The following is a 23,755-nucleotide window of genomic DNA, read 5'->3' as shown; positions in this document are numbered from 1 at the left end:
AAAAACAAACAAACAAAAAAAATTGCCCTGGCGCCTAGAGGTTTATGCCCCCCCGGGGGCAGATCGGCCTAATAACAATAGGCCTAAAATAAATTGGCCCCCCACCCCCTCCAGCCCCCCCGGGAGCGACCCTTGTCTAATGGGTCACTCCCCATCTCTAAAAAAAAAAAAAAAAAAAAAATTGCCCTGGTGCCTAGAGGTTTCTGTCCCCCCTGGGGGCAGATCGGCCTAATAACAATAGGCCTAAAATAAATTTGCCCCCCAACCCCTCTGGGAGCGACCCTTGCCTACGGGGTCGCTCCCCCTGCGTGACATTGGCGCAAAAAAAAAAATCCCTGGTGCCTAGTGGTTTCTGCCCCCTTGGGGGCAGATCGGCTTAATAACAATATGCCGATCTGCCCCCAGGGGGGGTAGAAAAGGCTTTCCAAAAAAATGCCCCCCCCCTGGGAGCGACCCTTGCCCAAGGGGTCGCTCCCTTATGCCAGTTTCTAAAACAAAAAAAGATATCCCTGGTGTCTAGTGGGCGTTTCCAAAGCCGGATTGCTTGCAATCCGGCTTTTGAAACACTCAGAGAGACTTCAAAGGGAAGGAAATTCCTTTCCTTCCCTTTGAAGCCTCTCTGGGCCTCCCCCACGTGATCGAAAGAGAAATGCTTTGTATTTCTCTTTCGATCGCGCTGGTAGCTGAGCTTCCAGCGCGATGGGAGGAGGCCCTCTGTGATTGTCAGTGAGCGATGCGCGCTGACGTCACGGGGGTGTTGAGGGGTCGGTGGTGGAAGTGGAAGGGCTTCCCCTTCCATCCCTGCCTTGGGGGGGTGGGAGGGGAGCACATGGGGGGAGCGCTAGCGCTCCCCCCAGTTCCCGGGTGCAGGACGAGGTGATCTCGTCCAAGGCACCCGGGAACCTCATAGTCCAAGGCACCGTAGTGGTTAAGAAATGGTTGTATGTTTATATTATATATGTAACGGTGCCACATATGGCGAAAGGTATGTCCTGTGCCACAAGTATATAAACATAGGCTCTCAGTTTCCCAGACACATATATTCCATTCATATGCACACATGTTCATACATCCCCAAAAACCACGCACGCGCTGACAAATGGCAGCCCTGTCATGGTGCTCCAAAGTACTATCTGGCTCTATGTACATTAGGCTTAAAGTCAAGGAAGCTGGGCGTAGGGCAGTCTGGTAAAAATGCATTAGTTGTTTAGTTTCCGGTAGTTCACAATGATTTTCACTGATCCGAAGTAGCTCTCACTACAGTAAAGGTTGGAGACCCCTGCCCTATCGGATAGTAGCAACGCACTACAGATTTATCAGTAGTTAAAAACAAAATTCATCTGCAAGTTAACAGACGTAATTCAGGAAGAACACTTTGCAGTGGGACTCAACCTGGTGGCTGATGAGCTATGACTGACACCCACCAACCATGCCAAGGACCTCAGGATCGTCATAGCCAGCAAAGTTGACATCACTGCCTAAGTCAGTGCTGTCACAGCCTCAAGCTTCCATACTCTGAAGATGCTGAGCAAGATTTTCAACTGGCTCCCAATCAGCACTCGGCAAACCATCATGCACACCCACATCACAATCAGGTTGGACTACTAGAAAACCCTCTAAGCTGAGATCAACAAAAAAAAACTCACCTGAACGTTGCAGACCATTCAGAACTCTGTAGCCAGAATCACTCCCAATCTCCCACACTGCACTTACATCACACCATGCCCAAAAGAGCTCCACTGACTCCTCACACAGAAGCAAGCACAGTTCAAACTCATCACCCACACTTTGAGAGCACTTTGCAAACCTGGCCCAGCATACCTCAGTTATTGCATCTGCTTTCACACAAATTCCAGACACCTTCCCTCATCGGACTCCTCCTTGCGCCCATCCCACAGCTATGGAAAACCAGATATGGCTGTTGAACATTCTCCTACATTGCTTTTAAAGCATGGCACGACTTACTGCTACACATAGGAGCCTCCTCCTCACTTCTAGAATTCCACAAATAACTAAAGACCTGGCATTCCAATTAGTACCACTGGGAAATAAGTTTGGCTAGACCCACACCTGCTCAGCACCAGGATACCCTCCACGGGTGATAGTGCACTCTACAAAGCTGCATAGCATAACAAGGTTGTCTGGACTGTGTGGCAATGAGTTAAATTGTGTTGCGTTTGCCTTGTTTATTTAGAGCATCAATGAATGGAGCGTGAGCTGCTGATGGATTTCTTCAAAAAGTCTGGTTTATGCACATACTGAGGCAATAAGCAGAATAAAGAACAAAACAATGGCATGCAAATGTTATTTGAAAGTTGAATGACACGCCCAGGGGTGGATCAGGGACCGTGTTACCCACAAATCACGAGATAAGGTGTACCAGAAACAAGGTTCAAAAGTAGCATTCCAGAATGCAGTCAGTAAAGAAAGAAAAGACTCCAAAAATGAGTAGGATTTTGAAAAACAGTGAAGGCTTATTATGAAATTCAACAGGGATAATAACAGAAATGATAAAGTGCAGATGCAAAAAATCTTAGTCAAATGCATAAAGCCATTACCATGAAGGCTTTCAGTATTATGTACAATGCATAATACAAGCAAAAGCCAATAATAGACTTGGGGCCTGATTCAGATCTCAGTGGATGAAACACTCTGTCACAAACGTGACGGCTATCCTGCCCGCCGTATTACCATCTCCATAGAATATGATGGGATCGTAATTCGGCAGATGGGATATCCGTCATGTTTGTGACAGAGTATGTCCCTCCGCCAAGATCTAAATCAGGCCTTCAGTCTCATACATGCAGCGAAATAGGTAAGAAATCGGGCAACATCTCTAGTAGAATCCAAAAAGACCCTGCTCACCTCCTAAATTCAAGGGATTATATAGCCATTTTCAATAGAAGGCATTAGAACTGCAGTCATTACGGCGTGAAAAAAAAATATACATTTTTAACAAATAGAATCAGAGATTTTTAAATTGTCCATAACCGTGCTTCTTTAGTTCTAACCCTCCACAGGAATGTTAATTCAGCCCCTCTGACGTAATTTTGTCCGGAAGAGTCTGAACAAAAAAAGTTAGATAAACAATGAAGCAATACCACGTGCAAATGTAAGGTTCCTCATGATATGTAACAAAACTAGTCGCCCTTCTTGAGAACAGTGTCATTCAGAAATAAACAAATCCACATCTTGCCGAACTATGTGCAGCTGAAATATACATTCTGAAGATTTTAATGAATTTTCAAGGATTGCAATAAAACGTGGGAATACACAAAACACAAATTGGCAGTGCGAGAAACAAAAAGGTGGGCAAGATTTAAAATCTCCATCAAAAATAAGCTTGTCTGGACAAACTGGAATTATAGTAACAGAGAATATGTGTGCACTAGGTTACAAAAATCAAGGTAATTATCAATATGATTTGAGGATAGTAGCTAATAAATGGTCATGGAGATATAGAAAAGGGCAGAGCTTCATGTACCACCCAATATGGCTGTCTACAATACTGGACTAACACGGGGCTGAAGGGGGGGTAAACAGTGTAACTCAACTAAATGGTTGACAGCTTAGTTGAGGAGAGAATATTGACGAAAGAGACAAGAGGAGAGGATAGAGGTGGCAACATAGGAAACAGAGCGAACAGCTAAGAGGACGGAGAAGAGAAAGAAGACAGAAAAGAAGAGGCAAATTAATTTAAGAAGTACCTGACCTTGATACCATACTAAAGTAGTATGGGGTAAGGAATCTGTCCTGAGGGGACAATCAGCCTAGTGTGAATAAAGACATCTAGGGGGTCATTTTGACCTCAGCGGTCTTTTTCCAAGACTGCCGAGGGACCGCCAATGGTGGCGGTTTGCCGCTCGGCCTATTATGTCCGTTGACAGTTCTCCGTCCTTTTTCGGACGGAGAGCCGCCAACAGCCACACTGGCGGGAGGCGGGGAAGTGGAGGATGCTCCACCTCCAACGCCACGCCAACAGAACACCGCCCAGCGAATCACGTCCTGTGATTCGCCGTGGCGGTGTTCTGTTGGCAGTGTGGTGTCGGCGGAGGTGCCCCCATGGCTCCCGTCCCCTCTCGGAGGATTGACGGAACAGGTAAGTCGATCGTCCGTTAGGGGAGGGGGGTTGTGTGTTGTGTGGGTGCATGGGGGTGTGTGTCTGTAGAGGGGGTGTGTGAGTGCATGTATGCTTGCGGGGGTGTTGCGTGTTTTGGGAATGAGTGCGTATATGTCTGTGGGTATGTCTGTATGGATGTGTGCGTGTATGTTTGTATGTGGGTGTGCGTGTCTGACTGTGTGTGTGGATGTAGGCATGTATGTCGGTGTGTCTGCGTGTAAGTGTGTAGGTGGTGCCTGCGTGCGTGTCGTGTGGGTATGGGTGATGTGATGTTGGTGGTCGGGGTGGGGAGGGGGCCCTGCCACCTTTGGGGGCTGGCAGGGGTGGTGGGGGGTGTAGGGGAGGGAGTCGGGGTGGGGGGTGTGGGAGACCCCATCAGTGCCAGGGAAGGAATTCCCTGGCACTTATAGTGCTTACCGCCATGGATTTCATGGCGGTTCAAACCGCAGGAAATCCACGGCGGTAAGCCGGGTCAAAATACCGCCGGCGGTATAGTGACGGCCGCCGGGCTGGAGACCCAGGTCTCCAGCCCGTCGGTCGTCTCCGCCCTGGTGGGCGGAACGGAGAACCGGCGGATGACCATGGCGGTAACCGCCATGGTCATAATACTACAAAGAAAGACCGCCAGCCTGTTGGCGGCCTTACCGCCGCTTCTCCGCCTTCCGCCAGGGTCATAATGACCCCCCTAGTGTTTCCCACACCCGCTGTGAAGTGATGGGATTACCACTGCATTTGGACTGAGCTAAGTGCGTACTCTCCACATAAATGACCCATGCCCACCTTGTTTGGTATGATACATTATTAGTGAACTTTCAGCCTAGTATGATTACGTTCAGAGCTATAGTGATTAGTAAATCAAGAAGAACCAGATGAAAATATGGAAGGCCAGTTGTGGTAGGGATGCAAGTAGTCCGAGAATGATTGTTCGGAAGTCCAGAATGATGGGAATGTTGAATATTTTACCTTATTGAACTGTGATGTCGATCCAGTATGAGGACAGGGAAGTGCAAGAGAAAAACGTGTGCTAGGTCACAATATGCTGCTTTACAAGACCAGCAATTATCAGAATCTCTCAGTTTGAGTTTGAAAAGCATGACCAGGATCCAGTATCGAAAATGAGCTGCAAAGAACTTGGCTCGGATAAGTGCGGGAATTATCTTATTTTGGAGAAGAGGAGGGCAGATTTTGTTCCACGTCTCTTGTGGTATGTCAGATTTGCCTTTGCTAGCAAAGTAAAATGACCGTTTAATCTGTAAGGCAGGAGGACGAGAAGGGGAAACCTGGCCCAGTAATCTATACATTTTTTATGCCATGCGGCTTCCAGAATGTATGGATTTAAGCGTGGAGAAAAAGTAGTTTGTGTAAAGGGGTCTGTCTAGTTGTGAGACCTTTGTTTTGATCTTTAAGAAATCATTAAAGTCTAAGTTAGCAAAGTTATTTTTCGCTTGGAGTGTGGCAGAGGTCGAGGGTTTCAAAGTTTTCAAAGAGGTCTTCTACAGTTGAGCTGAAATATAAACACACAAAATGATGCTGTGACATCAGTTTTGGACAAGACAGCACCGAGTCCTGAGTCCTACTTAGCACAAGCCAGAAAGCACACTTTAACAGGTTGTAGCAAATTGGTTACAAGTGCAATAGTTTCATGTTAGTCCCACATGTGAATTCAAGTGTAGATTAATTGCTCTACACAGTATTAATAATGCACATTTTGATTTAAACATACAAAAGCTCTATCAATGCCTACGACTGTTTCCACCTCTTAACCTGTTTCTTCCACCATTCAGCACTTCCTTTCCTTTTATCTTTTTTATTTTTTCCTTTCACTTGATATAACTCTTCCATACTCTTTTTATCCCTTCTTTCTCCATGTGGCACTGTTTTTGTTATTATCTTTACTTCTTTCTCCTTTTCTGTCTTTCTTTCAGTTGCTCTGGGTCAAAGTCTGATCATGAAAAGCAATCACTGGTCCTCAAAACTGAGTGCCGGTGCACCGGCACCCAAAGCTCCAAAGTCCTGATTACCATCCGATTTCCTAAGATGCCTTGTTACTGTGTCCTGACAGTGGCTCTCGGTTGCAGACTCCCTTGCAGGAGCTGCTCCTGGTCACTCTAGCGCCAATGTGCCGTAGAAGAGAACGATGAGAGGTTACACAATGGACTGGAAATATAAAAAAACACATAGAATTGGATCACAACTGTCTATTACTGGAGTAGGTGGGTGTAGACTATCAACAGTCGAGGTGGAGATTTTCCAGCTCCAGAACTTGATCACTTCCTTCTACGAGAAAGCCCTCACTTTCTAACTCTCTCTGCCTTTCTTCCTCACAAACACATATACTTCACCACACACCCAACTCCCTGTATCCCCTTCACCTCTCCTTCCCCTGCTTAAGGTCACCTGGGACTTACATTTCCAGGAATTTCCAATTACAAAGCATTATTTTTATTCTGCTCTGGCTGATTCTTTTACTTGCATGGTAATCTGTCTCCTGGTTTGGTTCGTGTGTTGGTTCCTCGATAGTTTGTTCTGTCCTTATTTAAGTCAGTGGTCAAGCTTTTCACACCCAAGAGTGTGTGTTGATGTGTTTCCCACCCCAACCGAATCATGCTGCCTGTTTTGTAAAGTGTAGCACCCTTGTTCTAGATGACTAGCCTCAAATGCATTTTGACTGATTATGCCTGCTGGCATTACGTTTTTAACACCTGCTGAACTGCTAAGGGCCACATTCTGATGATTTCCGTTGCATCATAAATCTGTTAATGGCGTCTAGTGTTGTTAACTTTTCACGTGACATTTTTATTTAGCTATATTGTTCTTGTAAAAAGCCAACATAGCCAATCGAGTCAGAAAAAAATGTCTGAATCAGGTGTTCTGGAAGTTTCAGCATTGATTAACAAATTAAAGAAATGGTCCAATCAAATTTTGGAACAGAACCAATTGTATTTGCTAAAAACATTTTCAGATACGGCACTGTGTGTTTGTATTTTAGAATTATTTTTTCTATTGCACATATAGCAGCGGGTGAATTGTAAATGCTCCAGGCATAGCAACCAAACATATGTCGGGCTCTCATTTTTCACGTTTTACTGTCTGTAATCCTAGTTAGAAACGACTCAGTTGTTCAGCAGTGAAATTAGCATTTGCTTCTTGTGACACATTTGATTTGACAGCAAGACTCTTTGCATGCTTATCTATTTCAGAAGTACATATCTGTGTGGCTGGGGGTTAAGTTTGAAATATGTTTTGTTGTCTCACTTTTTTTTGCAAATTCTTTCGGAGACTGATATTCACAGCTCTAATTAAAGATGTTTTTATTTCCCAGTGAAGTGAAATTGGTGGTTGCCTCATTCTTGTCTGACAGAATTGTAGATGAAATTCTGGATGCTCTGTCGCACAGCCATCACAAACTGGTGAGTTACTGAATACTTTAATGAATACATTAAGACATGCTGAACTGTACGTGTTAAAGTGTGCTTGCCTGAAGTGATTATACCATGAGGTGGTATGTCCAGAACAGACTTTGAGTACTCCACTATGGGCTTCTGTTCTCATCCTATGCTGGGTCTTCTCTTTTTTTGCCCATCCTGGGCTTGCACCACTGGAAGTCATCACACCAAGACACCACTACAGTTTCTTCTCTTAGCCTTTGATTGTGATTGCTTAGGATTTTTCCGATCCTTATGCAAGTACTTGTTTGCACATAGACCATAGTTAGTAGGTGGGAGTATATAGTTTACCGAACCCAGTAATTACCAGGTGCAACAAAGTCAGCACCCCAGATAAATTTCGGCCAGTCAAACCTGCCAAAATTTGCTGTGAGAGCATGCCCAATAAATGCTGGGATGTGAATTTTGGAGCCATAAGTACAAAATTTGCATATTATGCCCCATTTTTGACAAAATTTGGACTAGCTTCGATATATTGCGCATAATATTTTCCTGTGGTGTGGTACTTTATTGGATGCAATAAATATCACATCTCCCTCGAGGGGACTTGTAATCAAGTCCTAAAAAGAAAGAAAGGGAAATCGATAGACGTTGTCCGTGAATTTTCACTGTACATTTGCAAAAATAAAAAAAAGGACTTTCCGAACTCGAGTGAGTAGTCTTTTTCTCAGCAAAGTGCTTGATCGCCTGATATAGCACCCCTTTTCTTTTTATCAGAAATTATGGACCTTGTAGTCTTTTTGCAAAACTACTAAATGGGCTGTAGACTCAGACTGGCATTTTCAATGCAATATCCCTAATCTGTTTTGTACAGAGTTAAGCCTGTTCCCACTAACCCCAGTCTCTGCGGAAATTGACCTACACTCTCTTTTCCTGCAGCTTCACATTCTTATACCACAGGATTCATTTTCAGCAGTCTTGCAATCCATATCACACCTTTTTCCAGTTTTAAAATGCAATAAACCTTCAAATCCTGTGAGTGAACTTGCTTGGCTGGTCAGTGATATGAAAGGAAAGGGTCTTCAGGAAGTCTGAGAAATAGAACACAGTGCATTGGGCAGGCCTGAGCAGTCTGATGCACTCAGCTTCTGGATGATCCATCTTCCTGAGATTCCTAGTGTTATCACTGTACTTAGATCATGAGGCATGTCTCATTCAACAGACACGATTGTCCTACCTCCAAATCTATACCTTGAAACAACATTTACACCTTTATTTGTGGGAAGCAAGATCAAGACTGATTTACATATGGCTGGGTCCTAACTGGGGTGTCATCGTGAGCAAAAACATGAAGGATTTAACCCAGATCTGTGACTGGGGGTGAATGTTTGACAGTTTTCAGCATTTCATCCATCATCTTTTTGTGTTCCTACTGTCTACCCTGGATGGCATGAATAGAGAATACTAATGAACACTTCTTGAAAAACTAAGCGTCCCAAATCCCCACTCCTCCAACACCCCTCGCCGGGAGGACCAGGAATGGCAGGTAGCCAAGACTGAATCAAGGAAGACTAGGACTCATAGTAATGAAGATTTCTGATGGATATGTCTTACCAGGGATTCCTCACTTTGTGAATACTCCTAAATGCTAGACTGGACCCTTAGATTTTTTTCAGTATTGCTCTTGCAAACCAGAAAGTTGAATCATGTGACTCTACCTCTACTCCGTCCCATCCCGAAAGTGATGCCAGATCCACATACAGGCACTAGCTCTGCGCACTGATGTCCGTTCCTTTCTTTACGTGCCTGCGTACTCTGATCCAGAGTTCTTTTTCTTTTAAGTCTTTCTAGTGTGCAAGGGAAATTTCACCTCCTAAAACCAGACACTTTAAACCTTGTGTGGGATCGTCACAAACAAATGTCTGTGACAGATCCCTGCAAAGTGTGTGCCTCTGGTGTCTAGGGTCAGGCTATGACACCCAAATAATATGTGGAGTGAATCCTAATAAATCCATATGAGATATTGGACTGTGAAGCCAAGCTTTATGTATGTCACCAAACATTGTTGTAAATCACGTAAAGGCAGCTCACACTCAGAAAGTCAAGGATTCTTACTCGTTGCTGTTCTAAGGCCCAGTCTGGCAACAGATCTTGGCATTCCAAGCCTTCAGGTAACTACAAACCGAAGAAAAACATGCAGGAATTCCAGAAAGACCTCATGCAGCCTTGCCACTCTCCTTCTGCGAAGTCTCAAGGAGGTCAAAGTGTCCTGCAGTCTTGCTCCCAGTCATCTGCCAACGAGCCAGTTCTGAAGCTGATTCTGATGCACCCTTACGTTTCTGGGTCAGGTGATGATGCCACAACAAATTGAGACATTTAAGAATATCATGCTCTGCATTTTGAGAACTCTCCTAATGCCCTCTGTTACATATTTGGGCACCATGGACCTGTTGAGGGCTTCAGTCAGGTTACCAATAGAAAGTTTGCCCTCAGTAGATGCTGTGCCTCCTGAACCAGCTTTGGGTCAGCTCTGACTCTGTAGCCCATTCCACGCCTGGTGATCAGATCTACCCTGGTTCCTGCTGTGATGTCACTGGCATCGATGCCACTAACGCCGGACAACTATATCGATCCCATAATTCTGTCACTCCAAACCGAATCTGTTCAAACCTCTAATGAAGCTGCGCACATGTTCAGTTCCTATGCACCCAGCCCACATTCCATTTAGCACAAATAAGACATTGCCTTTGCCTGGTCTCCCTTCAGTAACTCTTTGAGTTGTACTCTGATTAGAGCCAACCTGCATTTTGTGATCATTGTGGAGGTGAGGTTTCCCCACAATATGATAATGCCAACTTCTGTATGGACCTACAAGCGGTCAATGGGCTAGACATGCCGCCTGACACAGGGCAGCTGTACATACCAGGTGTACTTAGTGCGGCAAATACAAAAGCAACAACATGGTGGGTGACTTGCTTGAGTAATTCTTAGCCGTGTCCCAATCCATTGTTTTTTTTGTCCAGTATGCCACCTGTTTGGACGCAGCCATATACAAATCACTCTTGACCCTTCTCCTTATGGGGGATTCCATCAAACACCTTGTTGTCTTTGCATTTGCCGTACTAAGTCTGCTGGGTATGCCCAGACATGGGTCCCAGGCTCACTGTCTTGGAAACAAGCTATACCTGGCTGAAGAGCCCTAACTGGAGCGAAACCGGTCCTAGTTTGCTTGTGTTCCGGTTCAGAGAAGACCCAGCCTGGCAGCTTGGGCTGGACTGTTCCCATGAGGGGCAGGGTCAAGACTTATTTGTATATGGCTTGTAATTCTTCCCTCAGGCATAATAGTTGTATGTCCTGATGATGATCATTTGATCTTCTAAGGATCGCAAAGTCGTTGACTTCATTACCTGGACTCAATTGTAAAATACTGTACACAAGTGCAGTGGTACTTGTAAATTATGACTACGCCAATAAGGTTTAATTTGTCATAGTCATATGACTGAGCTTCCCCTTACTCTCTTCTCCCACCTTTTTTTATTTCCCACATTATTGTTTGATATTAATGTAAATAAATAACTTACGAATTGTCTATTGGACAAAACACTTAGGCATCATTGTATCCCTGACATAATTAGTTGTTTATATGCTTTGCACGAGGGACTTTTGTTCCTATTTAAAAAACAAAACAAAAAAACATTATCACTATGGGCACTCAGTTGGTGGCATGATTCTCCATCACCTGTCCCACTGGCCATCCATTACCTCGGACAGGTGGGTTTTGCAGATCGTACAAAGGGGCTACTCCCTCCCCTTCAAGATGACTCCTCCCTCAATACCACCATCTCACAACCTGATGACAGAAGATCATCTGTCCTTTCTCAACAAGGAAGTTGCAGCTCTCTTGGCCAAGGGAGCCATAGAGAAGGTTCCGGTGCCAGAAGTAGGCTATGGTTGTTATTCCTGCTACTTTCTGGTTACCAAAAAGGGCAAGGGTCTTCACTCTATTCTAGACCTACAAGCCCTCAATCTCTTCCTTAAGAAGGAGAAATTCCAAATGCTCACATTGGCCCAGGTCTTGGCTGCCCCAGGAGACTGGATGGTAATGTTGGACTCGCAGGACACTTACTTCCACATCCCAGCCCTGCCTGACCATAGACATTATTTGCAGTTCATGATGGGCCACAAGCATTTTCAGTTCACCGTCATTGCCTTTGGCCTTACCAGCGCCCCTCAGGGTTTCACCACGGTGATGGCAGTGGTTTCAGCTCACCTGCTGAGATCAGCAGTGTCAGTCTTCCCCTATTTAGATGACTGGCTGTTGAAGGCTGGCTTGCCCCAGGCTGTCTTCTCCCACCTCCAGAATACGGCGAACCTACTGCATTTGTTGGGGTTCACTAGTAACATGCCTAAGTCACACCTGACTCCCTCTGAGACACTCCCTTTCATTGAAGCTTTTGGTCACAGTGCAGTTTCGGGCTTATTCTCCTGAGTAGCGAGTCCAGGATATTCAGGCTGTGATAACGTTGTTTCAGCCTCTGTCCTGAATTTCGGTGAGACAGACTCTTAGGCTGTTGGGACTCATGGCCTCCTGCATCCTGCTGGTGACACATGCTAGGTAGCATATGTGGGCTCTGCAGTGGGACCTGAAGTTCCAGTGGGTGCAGCACCAGGGGGATCTCTCTGACATGGTCCAGATATCGTAGGGGAAAGATCTGCAGTGATGTTTAACGAACCGTGATTGGGTCAGAGGCAGACCCCTCTGTCTTCCCAACCACATCTGACAATAGTGATGGGTTCATCACTCCTGGGATGGGGCAGCCATCAGGGAGAGATTCCAAACTCCACATCAATCTGCTGGAGCTATGGGTGATCCGACTGGCATTGAAAGCCTTTCTGCCCTCCATCAAGGGAATGCTAGTGCAGATGTTCACGGACAACACCACCACCATGTGGTACTGAAACAAACAGGGCAGGGTGGGGTTGTGGACCCTTTATCAAGAGGCTTTATGCCACTGGACATGACTGGAACAGCAGGGTGAATCTGTCGTGGTTCAACATCTGGCGGATTCTCTGAACACTAGAGTAGACAAACTGCCGAAAATTCCTAGCGAATCACGAATGGCGTCTCCACCCGGAGGTGATGCAAGGTCTCTTTCAGCAGTGGGGAGAGGCTTGGTTAGATCTGTTTGCCTCTGCCAAGATCGCGCAATGTCAGCAGTTTTGTGTGCTGGAGTTTGGAAGGCAGCTCTCGCTTGGTGATGCTTTTTATCTTGAGTGATATTCTGGCCTCCTGTATGCCTTTCAGCCCATACCACTCCTACCCAGAGTTTTCAAAAAGATTTTAAAATGACTGTACGTAAGTAATTGTTGTGGCTCCGGACCGGCCACGGAGAGTCTGTTATCCTGAGCTATTGATCATGTCCATCAGTCCTCCAGACTGCCCCTTTCGGAAGACCTTTTATTGTAGCAGCAGGTTAGGGTTCTTCACCCAAACCTGTCCGCTCTGTGTGATCTTGTGTGGAGACTGAGCAGTGAAAGGTGACAGCTTTTGACCTTCCTCCCAAAGTTTGTAATGCCATCTTGGCAGCCAGGTGCGCCTCCACCAAACCAGTACATGCCTGTTGTTGGAAGAAATGTGTGGCATGGTGCAGAGACAAGTCTGTTGATCCACTTTCTACCTCTCTTTCTGAGATTCTCCTTTTCATTCTTTCCCTTGCCTAGCAGGGCTCTGCTTTTGGCACTCTTAGGAGTTAGGTATCTGCCATTTCTGCTGTTTTGTGGTTGCCTGATAAACCCTCTTTGTTTAAGTCTCCTATTGTACATAGGTTCTTCAAAGGTCTTACACATCACTTCCCTCCTTCCCCATTTATTATGCCACCAGTGGAATCTTAATTTGGTTCTAACCTTTTTGATGTGTCCTCCTTTTGAGTCTCTTCTCAACTGTCCCCTCAGGCTTCTTACATTGAGAACAGCCATCCTTGTGGCCATTACATCCGCCGGCAGAGTAAGTGAGCTACAGGCCTTATCATTTAAACCTTTCTACCTCTTTATTCTGACAAAGTGATGCTTCGCACTATGGCCTCTTTTCTGCCAAAATTGGTCACACCTTTTCATGTATGCCAATTACTCAGCTTGCCTACATTGTACACCCCCCACATCCTTCAAAGGAAGAAGAGAGACTCCACTACCTGGACTCAAAAAGAGTTCCAGGTGGACGACCAACTCTTCGTGGGGTGTGAGGGTGCAAAGAAAGGTTGGGTGGTACTGAAGCAAACCATCTCTCATTGGGTTGTACTCTGCATCAAGATCTGCTACGGACTGGACAAGAAGCAACCCCCTTAGGGCTTGCAAGCCCATTCCACCCAGAGCTAAAGCTGTGACCACTTCGTTAACATGCAGAGTTGTGGATCTGGACATCTGCCAGGCAGCAATGTGGGCCTCTGCACACGTTTACTAAACATTAGTACATCGACAGTCAGGTCCTTAGAGATGTGCATTTTGCCCGTTTGATCCTGCATGACTTTCTTGTTTGAAATTGGTTTGCAGACCTTACCCCGGGAAAGGTATTGCTTTGGTATCTATTCTGAGGTAGTTAATCTGTAGCTAGAAGTCTCTATCAGATGGAAAAGTTACTTACCTTCTGTAACATTTGGTATAGACTATATCTAGCTGCTGATTCCTTACCCATTCTCCCTGCTTTGCGAACGGATTTCTGGGGGCAAGGACTTCCCTTTCAGGGCCCTAGTTTTGACGCACCAGTGGTCTGTGTTCTTCATGGCTCTGCTCTTCTGGCGTAGAAAATTGTGGAAAGAAACTGACATTGGTGTGCCTGGGAGGTGCTTTTGGAAAGGACGGTGCAGACGACAGACGCAGATCCGATCAACGCCACCTACAGGCACATAGGGGTATGGCTCACGAAAAATCTTCTGGACCCAGTCTGACGCCTGGGGAGAATTCAAAGGTAAGGAAGCTGCAGCTAGATGTAGGGCCTGATTTAGATATTTGTGATGAGTTAGTCTGTCACAACAGTGACGGCTATCCCGTCCGCCAAAATGTAAATTCCATTATATCGTATGGGATTTAAATTTCGGCAGACAGGATATCTGTCACCGTTGTGACGTAGTAACTTATCCACCAATATCTAAATCAGGCCGCTAGTCTCTACCAGATAAACTGTTCCCAAAGGTGAGTAACTTGTCCACTGTGATAAAGGTCTGGATCATATGTTCTCACACAGGTTGTATGTGATGCTGCTGTGGGGCCTTAATTTGGTTCTACCTTTCCCTATATGTACCCCATTTGAGGTGATTCACAGCAGGTCTATGCCCCTACTGACTCTGATTACTGACTCTCAAAACAGTCTTTCTGATTATGATAGCTTTAGCTCATCATGTGAGTGAGCTACAAGCTCTGTCTGTTCATCTAGTACACACCACTTTTTTCCCCAGACAAACAGGTGTTGTGGACTAGGGCAGCATTCTTGCTAAAGGTTGTAATGCATTTTCATGTCAGACCAATAGCCCTTGCAATTTTCTTTGCAGCACCTCACCCCTTGAAAAAGGATCTGAGGTTCCATTGGATCTACCTCAAAAGAGGTTTGAGTTTTGACATCAGTTGCACCAAGGACCATGAGGTGGAGGGTCAGCTCTTTTTGTGGCTCTCTGGTGCAAATAAAACAACCATATTGAGGCGGATAGTTCTCTGTATTAAAATCTGCTACTCATTGGACAAGAAGTAGCCCCTGGAGGGGGTGACGGCCCATTCGACCAGAGTCAGACTGCTCCACTGGATCGTCACAAGGAGGGCCTGTTCTAGACTTCTGTCATGCTGTAACGTGAGCGTTGATTCACAAAGCACCCCTGCCTTTATAGCCAGCTCTGGTGGAAAGGGCACTTTGCCCATTCAATCCTGCACTCATTCCACAGACCAACAGACTAACAGCCTTGGGAGGTACTGCATTGAATCTATTAACAAGGTTAAGAATCTGCCATTAGAAGTATTCAACAGAAGAACAAGTTTCTTACCAACACTCGCAATTTTTATGGCGGATACTCCACCTAACTGCACATTATTCACTGACCTTGCCACGTCCCATTCGGTGCACCGCCAAAGTCAAGAGAGCAACTGATGTCAGCGCACAGGGGTGGCACTTAAATGCCACTCCAGTGTCACTTCCAGGGTGTGTTGGACAGCGCTAACTGCTGGCATGAAGAAACAATCTCTGGATCCAGTCAGGTGCCTGTTAGAGTTCACAAGTTGAGGAATCTGTATTAAATTCAGCATCCACCAGATAGAACATTACCAGAGGTAAATAACTTGTTCTAATGATAAGTAATTGTGGCATTCCCCTCTTGTATGTTGTCCTCATCTCCATACATTGAGGATGTCCCAAAGCAGTGAACCCCAAACACAGACAGGATACAAAAAGAATAAAAGTACACACAAGCTAAAAACAAACTGCAGAGCTGCATGACATGAAAACCCCTTAATGGACTAAGAAAGCAACAACATAAAAATAAAGTTAGTGGAGAGACGACTGGCTACCTGCAATCTGTATTAGAACATAAAGGAGAGCAGTAAAGCTCAGGCAGCCGCATTGCAAATGTTCTTCAGTGAAGTACTTCAGAAGTACACCATGCAGTCCACCACCTCTATTGATCAATCTGGTCACTTCTGAGAAGCACTGGAGCAGAACTGTGGCATACAATAAAATAACCAACTGTATCCATTGACTCGTGGTGACAGTGGAACAAAGTTAATCCTTTTCTACCAGACCAGTTGCGACAAACAATTGGCAGAAGGAATCGGTCCTTATCAGATAGTGAGAAAGTGTCCAAAGAACATCAATGGGATTTAACTTTACCACCCTAGCTGAAGAAGGCAAAGGAAACCATGCTGGTGGCACCAACCCTGACACAAATGCAATGCAAATGGAACCTTAGAAAGAAGTCCTGGTTCAATGTGGAAGCTCATCTTGTCAGGAAAAAGTAACCTCAGAGAAAAGCAAACCACCAGTTTTGCCCAGGCATCAACCTGAAGATATGGCCCCCACAAAGGCCCCACTTTTCATTAGAAACCTCAGATTGAACAGATTCCAAGGGCACAGATGGACCATCCTGGAATTCTAGAAGGACAATGGCAAATCCAAGGAAGGGTCTTGGCAAGATTCAATAGGACTGCAGCTAATGAAAGAGCAGGAGCCCCCCCTCAAATGGGATGACCACCTGTTGACTCTGCAATGTCCAATAGGAAACAATCCCAAAAAATACAAGAGACACAAACACATATGTGGAGCATCAGGCCTCAGAGTTTTTTTCCTGTGAAGGGCCTGCATCTTGAGGGTGACAGGACATCTTCACTGTTCTGTGCAAAACACCACATCATGGGTGCAGCATAGGGACTGAAGATCTAGCCTCTGAAGCCCAAGGCCTGAAAACTTAGGTGCAGTATGGACTGTGGGAGCTGATGGAACTGCAGCAGGAATGCTTGTCAGAAACAGCCACAGTGGATTATAAAGAGCCAGTGGAGGAGCAAAACTGAAGTGTTCGTGACTGTCAATGAGACAGCACTTCTACCAAGGCATCCCAGATCTTTCCAAGAACTCTGGTTAAGAGAGGGGCAGAAGGAAGACAGGCATAGAAAAGGTTGATGAGGAAGAGCACTCATTTCAGTTGTGAACAGCTCTAAACACAAATGGCTGGTCTAGTCCATGACTGCCTGATACAGGACAGGACTCTGCTACTAGGAGGTGGGATAGGGGAAGACACAGCTATTATCTGTATGCTAAAGCTCCCTCCCAGGAACATAGTTGCGAGTGGGAGGATATTAAGGTCCACTGAGATACCAGTGTCCTAGGCCAGAGCAACCAGCCTGGGAACCTGGTCCCCCTTATGGTTGACATAAGCATGGGCCACTTTTTTGCTGGTCTGGACCCAAATAGCCTGACCCCTAGAGGGGAGATGTAATGGACGGAAGAGGTGATGATTGCAGCAAATTTCCTCCAGTTGGACAAACCCCCTAAATTCCCTAGAAACCACCAACCATGAATGAGACGCTGGCCACCAGTTGCCACCACCACCTATCTACAGACATTTTCAAAACTAGGAGCATTTTCCCCCAGAGGGTGAACCAAGAGAACTAGCAGCCCTCCTAGTCTGCAATATCATCCAATACAGTGCCAAGAGAAGAGATTTGTCCAGCAAGGCAAATAGGACCACAGATTCAGCTGCCATGGATGAGACCATACCATTTTTCGTGAGACCGAAAACACATGAATTGTTCCATTGGTGCCAAGTTTGTGGCTCCCATGGGAGATGGAACATAGGTAAAGGGCTGGGGGTGTAATTGTTAATTCAAGGTTTTTATGTAGGGATAGGGGAGGCAAATCAAGTCTCTTCAATGATTCAAACCGTATGCTGTAGGAATGAGTAAAACGGATGAAATTATAGCCATGCATCCCAGCCATTCGTTCGTTTAATTTCTTTAAAGACTTACTTTTTTAAACCGTGACATCCATCATATAGAACCATATAGCTGCTGGTTAGAGACGAACATTGGACACAAGAAGCAGAAGGTTTTGTGAGACAGCCAAGAGTAAACACTTCAGAACCATTGTAGATCCCTGTGATTAATTTACATTTCACACAGCATTACAGTGCACAGTGCTGGGATTCGGCAGTGGCATGCAGCCATGAACAGATGCCAGCTCTACATTCCAGGCACTGGAGTTAACTTAACAGGGTATTAATTTCACTTAAACCCAGAGAGGTGAAAATGTAGTGAAATGCTTATGGGGCGTCGAGCTGTTTAAATTGGTTGATTGATTCTTGGTGTTTCTGAATACACTAAACTATAGAGAGCATGGGTAAACTAGGCTTTTGAAATATTTGCTCAATAATGGGAAAAGACAGATGCTCAATAGACCGCTATTGAGTGCCAGCAACTAAAGTACAAGACGATCTCTCTCCTGTGGCAAGCGTAAATGGGGAGGAGTGGGGGAATTCACTCCTTTTTAAACTGAAAGCACCTTCACTGGTGAAGGCCAGAGAACATCGAACCGAACGTAGGAAATAGTTCTTAAATAACGTTTCCAAACATTGAAATGTACAAAATTAAAGTTTTATTAGCGGTGCAGAATGAATTCGGTCACGGCACTCATCAGTTGTAGTATATTCAACCACCCACTATCTCCATATACATAAATAAAAGTGCAACACATGATCAGGTATTTAATAATAAAAGCGAAGTCGCCATTAGTTTACAAAGACAACAGTAGAATAAAACCTCTGTACAACATTTGTTATAAAAACCTCCCACTGTGATTGTTGTAGGTGTCCCCAAATAATACAATTCACCACAAAGCACTTCCGTTGATCTGCTGTTACTACAGGTAAGCAGTGGCCGTAGCATCAATCTCATACAATGGCAGTAACTTCTAGTGTTCATTTTAGAATTTGCTCCCACGTTAATCCAGGAAATTGACATATTCTGGCACATAAGGGTTTCTTTTTTAACATGAAGCACGGATAAAATGAACACAAATTCCATTATCACCTCTTAAACTGTTTCTGACATGATTTTAAGTTTAGATGGCAATTTCTTTAATAAACCTCGTAGATCCACATTACAGACCAGAGTCAGGGATGGCAGTTGTGTTGCCTTTGTACACAAATTTGGTTCATTTAAAGAAACTCCTGCTGTAACTGTGATCATTTTATCTAGGCCGAGCACCTGACCAGGCGGGGTAAACCCCTCCCACACCAGGAGTCCCTTGAAATTGAATCAGCAGAAGACAGACCTGTGAAGCGCACCACCATCACAATTGAAGATCTTACAGAGATGGAACGTTTGGAGGATCTCGACACTTGTATGGTGAGTGACAGTTTGAGGATCTGGTGAAGAGCAAAGCTTACTGTTGCCTCATTAGAAACTTAGAATTGCCCCTTGTATTACAAATTAATCTCCTGTAACGATACGGCATATTAGAGAAGTGGGACTTTATAGGTTACTTGCCCTTAGATATGGAAGATAAAGTAGGGAGAACTATCCTCCATACTCAGCTGCTGCATCATTCATACTCAGCTGACACAGGTGACCTAAATGTTGGAGAGGATGCACTTTAGATTGATTTTTGGGGGGTTTCATGGGATTAGAATCTCTTCGAGATGCATCCAAAAAAAAGGGGAAATGCAGAAGAACCTTTGGGACAAAGTTAAAATGTCAGGCTGGGAGAGCTGCCGAGTCTCTACAATAAATATACCCTCTTGTAACATTTGAGCATGTCAAGATATTAGGAACCAGATGTGGGGGTTTAGACCAAAGATCTATAAGCTTTCTGAATTTCTTGCCCAGGCAATAAGGTGGTGACAAGCGCAGCGAGCAGCTGTTCATCGGTTCGAAGGACACGGGGAACGTCAGGATCAAATTAAGGTTCCACTAAGGCATCACAAATGGTTTTGGAGACAAGTGTGTTTAAACCTTTATTAAACTGCATCATAGCAGGCAATTTAAACAATTACCATTTGCTGTCAACAGATTAACCACCCATCCCCATCTCCAAGACCAGAACCCTCTTGATGAGTCCTTTGGAAAGTGAACCTTGTACCTCTTGCAGCTAGATGCAAATGAGCTTCTCGGAGAGCTTCTCTGATGTAGGAGGAAGCTGTGATATGTCAGAAGGGAATGGAAGGGTCAAGCCCTGCTGAATGATCTGGAAAACCCATCTGTCAGATGTGATGGACTACCATCTAAGGAGAAAGTGTTAAATGCTGCCTCCAACAGGTTGGTATGCACCACTAAAGACCAGCTATGGTGGCTTGGCAGCTGATTCTTTAAGAGAAGGGGTCAGGGAAGATTGGTGACCTTGGAAACCTGTACGGAGCTTGGTTGATCCCCATCCCCACCCACAGAAGGACTGGGGTGACTGCTGTAAGGGTTGAAGAGCCTGGAGCTGCCTGTATGGCAATTCCCTTGAGTAGCCATGGAAATGCTGAAACTGGTGGGAAAACTGTTTTCTAGAGAGTGCAGATGCCTAAGTAATCTGCTGTGGCCCGAGTTTCCTTAAAACATTCTAAGGCAGATTCATCATTTTGGTCAAGTAGTCAGTATTCATCAACAGGCACATCCACAGAGGATGCCTGCACATCTCCTACAAATCCCATGGACCCCTTCCATGCATTTGAATGGAGCACCAAACTGGAGTCTACTGCTCACCCCAGGAAGTCAATCATATGCAGGCAAGCACAAATTGTGTATTTGGCTGCATGGCCATCCTGAATCGTTTAATGCAGGGAGGCCCTAAATTCTTCCACAACTGCCGGTAAGATCTCTTTGGCCATATCTCAGAGCATTTGTATATTGGCCTTGCAAGTAAACTGAGTTTACTGACCTCAAGGCCAAACTAGCCGAAGAGAACATTTGTTTCCAAAATGCCTCAATCCTTATGAACTCTCTGTCAAGAGGGGGTCATAGGGATTTAACTGGGGCTCACCTTGCTGGTAGAATACTGTACTGCTTGATTCTCTAAGCAGAATGCTGCATCAGAAAATCAGGGTCACCTCATACCGGTCTATGTCATATGACCACCTGCCTTTTCACCAGTGGGCAAGAGCAAGGCTTACACCAGATGCACATCAGAGTATCAGCTAGGTTTCAGTGTATCAGTTAGGGCTTTCTTGAATGGGATTAAGGACTCAAAGGAAGCAGCCGTGAATGCAGGACTTCTGGAAATACATTCATTTTAACCGCAGAAGAAGAAGGTCCAGAATCTTAGCATCATGCCAGATTATCATAGTAAAGAAAGCACTCTCTTCTGTTGGGGGACAACAACGCAATATCAGGGGAAGCAGCAAGCTCACAAGACTCCAGTGGGTCCATATATAAACTGTTATCATAAACATAATTTATGGGTAAATCATCCCCATTATCACCCATGTAATTTCAGGGAGAAAAACTTTGGTCTAAATCAGAGCCAAAATGATAATGGAGCCACTGAAGGCACATCAGCAATAGTTACTATTTCTTGTCAGAATCAGGTTGTACAGGAAACAGGTGCACCTGAGAAGATTCAGAGGGCAACCTCAGTAAATGTTAAGAAGAATTTGGCTTGGGGTCGGTATCAAACCTCCCTCCAGTGCCGGCGATGTCGGTATCGGCGCTGATTAAGAAGGGGCTTGTACCGGTCTCACTGCTAGAATGGATGTTGGTACCATAGGTAGTACAAAACTAGGTCGGTTGGAGGAGCACAGATGGTTCAGATGATGGATCTTCCAGCAGTAACCCTACTAGAGCCCCCCACAGATTGTTGGAGCCCGAAAGCATGACAGAAAAAGGTCCAAACAGCTTCAGTTCCAAACTCAAGAGTGGGTATACGCCCCTGACTTGGAGTGGGAACAGGACTTCAGCAAGGTCTGTGATTTCTCTCGATGTTCTGCAACATACAGCTTCACTTCACGGCCCCAGTCACCTTCTGGTGGATTAGTGCACACTCAATGCACCACGTGGAGTCATCCCCTCAGCCCAACACCAAAGGCACACCTCATGCGGGTCCATCACAAAAATCTGATTCCTACAATCACTGCATGGTTTGAACCTTGATGATTTGGGTGGGCACACTTTTCCATTGCACAATTGGAAATTTGTCGAAAATTGTAATGGAGTTCCGAATCCATGTTCAAAAGCGTGGAAAGAAAGAAAATTACGTGGCACACAGGGGTGGTGCATTGATGCTACTCTACTCTGTCACTTTTGAGGCAGAACAAAGCCAAACTGGAGCTGTAGAGCTCCAACTAGTGGCACAAGGGGCACTGCCAAGAAAAATTCCATATCCAGTTTGGCACCTGAAGATATTCTAAAGGTGAACAATAAGTGGTCAGAAATTGCTTTTTTCAAAAGTACTAATCCCATTTTAGGAGTCAGAACGGTTTTATCAATCTGAAAATGGGACTGCAAATGGATATCAATTCGGTATCTGGAAAGGGTGTTCTGTGGGTTTCACATCCAAATACTGAGCTGGTATGCTGGCATTCACTTCTATATTAGGTACAGTAACGTCATGTAAACTGTGGCCATTAGAACTTATGAATATATCTAAGATGGGTTTTACAATAATCATAAAGAATTGAGAACAGTCGAACTTGTGCTGATTGATCAACTTTGATGAACCTGTCACTTAAAGGCCAAGGACAAAATAAGAAATATACATTGTTCAGTCAGTGCACTTTTGGGTGCCTTCTTTCTTACACAAGCCATGATTTGGTTTTGAACATCTATAAAAAAGTTATAAGCAAGTGTTTTTGTGGTGGCTCCTCTTTGTGGGATTAGCAACAGCATGTGATTGTATGCAAGTTTAGGATTCATGCTTCAGCAGTGGTCCATTCATATATCCATGGCCCATAAATACATACCAAATATCGTATGTAATCAGGTAACTTTTACACACTTAAGTAACTGCTTAGGATCGAAATTACTAAGATCTTTTGAAAAAAATCGGAAATCTGCTTTCCCCATGTATTGAGGAGATTTCTGGCTTTCATGGGATTCGCAAAATACCCACAGGTTACCCCTCAGAACGAATATAATTCACACAGATGTTTGGTAATATCTTCATCTATATTAAATAAAATTGTGAGCTAGAGTGACAGCCATCTAACCAAGTGGAAAGAATTTGCATTTTCACATTTAACATATTTATTCTCCACTTTACCTCGTGACTTCAACGACTTCTTCAAAGAAAAACAACTTGTACACATCTGGACCACTAGATGCCAGAAGAGTGCAGAGCATGTGAATCTACAGCACTACGTGCCACAAACCGATGCTTACAGTGTAAGTAACATAATCCTTTCCCTATTTCTCTCCAACGAAGAAACTCTGTTCACTTTAGCATCAAGAAATTTTAGTGTTCTTTGTCTTTTCCCACTGAGGAACCACAATTACCCCAAACTGGCGGCTGTGTAACTTGAGAAGTATTTCCAGACTGGGATTGATCATGTAAAAAATCTTTGAAGTACCACAGGCATATCAGTTTGCTTGCACATTCACTTCCTCTTAGTAAAAAAATACGACCCCTGAAATTCCACCACATAAGTTTATTGTCTACCATCGTGCATGTTTTTAAAATGTTAATTTTCTACTTATCATGAGTCTGTGAATGAGGAACATAGAACCATAAGTGGCTTTTTTCACAGCTGTAATATACTTAGTTATGTAAAACCCCTAGGCATTCTGTCCCCTGACTATTGTGCCATGT

General features: G+C 44.7%; 1 protein-coding gene across 1 annotated transcript in view; it reads left to right on the top strand.

Moving 5' to 3' along the window:
* Positions 1-23,755, top strand: part of CARMIL1 (capping protein regulator and myosin 1 linker 1) — a 993,695-nt gene that overhangs the window by 776,394 nt on the left and 193,546 nt on the right. Inside the window, exons 28-29 of the mRNA XM_069218803.1 lie at positions 7,443-7,530; positions 19,228-19,377. Coding sequence (XP_069074904.1) covers positions 7,443-7,530; positions 19,228-19,377 — 238 coding nt within the window. The remainder of the gene's footprint in view (positions 1-7,442; positions 7,531-19,227; positions 19,378-23,755) is intronic.

Source organism: Pleurodeles waltl, chromosome 2_1, assembly GCF_031143425.1.
Source record: "Pleurodeles waltl isolate 20211129_DDA chromosome 2_1, aPleWal1.hap1.20221129, whole genome shotgun sequence".
NCBI lineage: Eukaryota > Metazoa > Chordata > Amphibia > Caudata > Salamandridae > Pleurodeles > Pleurodeles waltl.
Note: the sequence above shows the minus strand (reverse complement) of the source record. Positions and strands in the feature narration are given on the sequence as shown.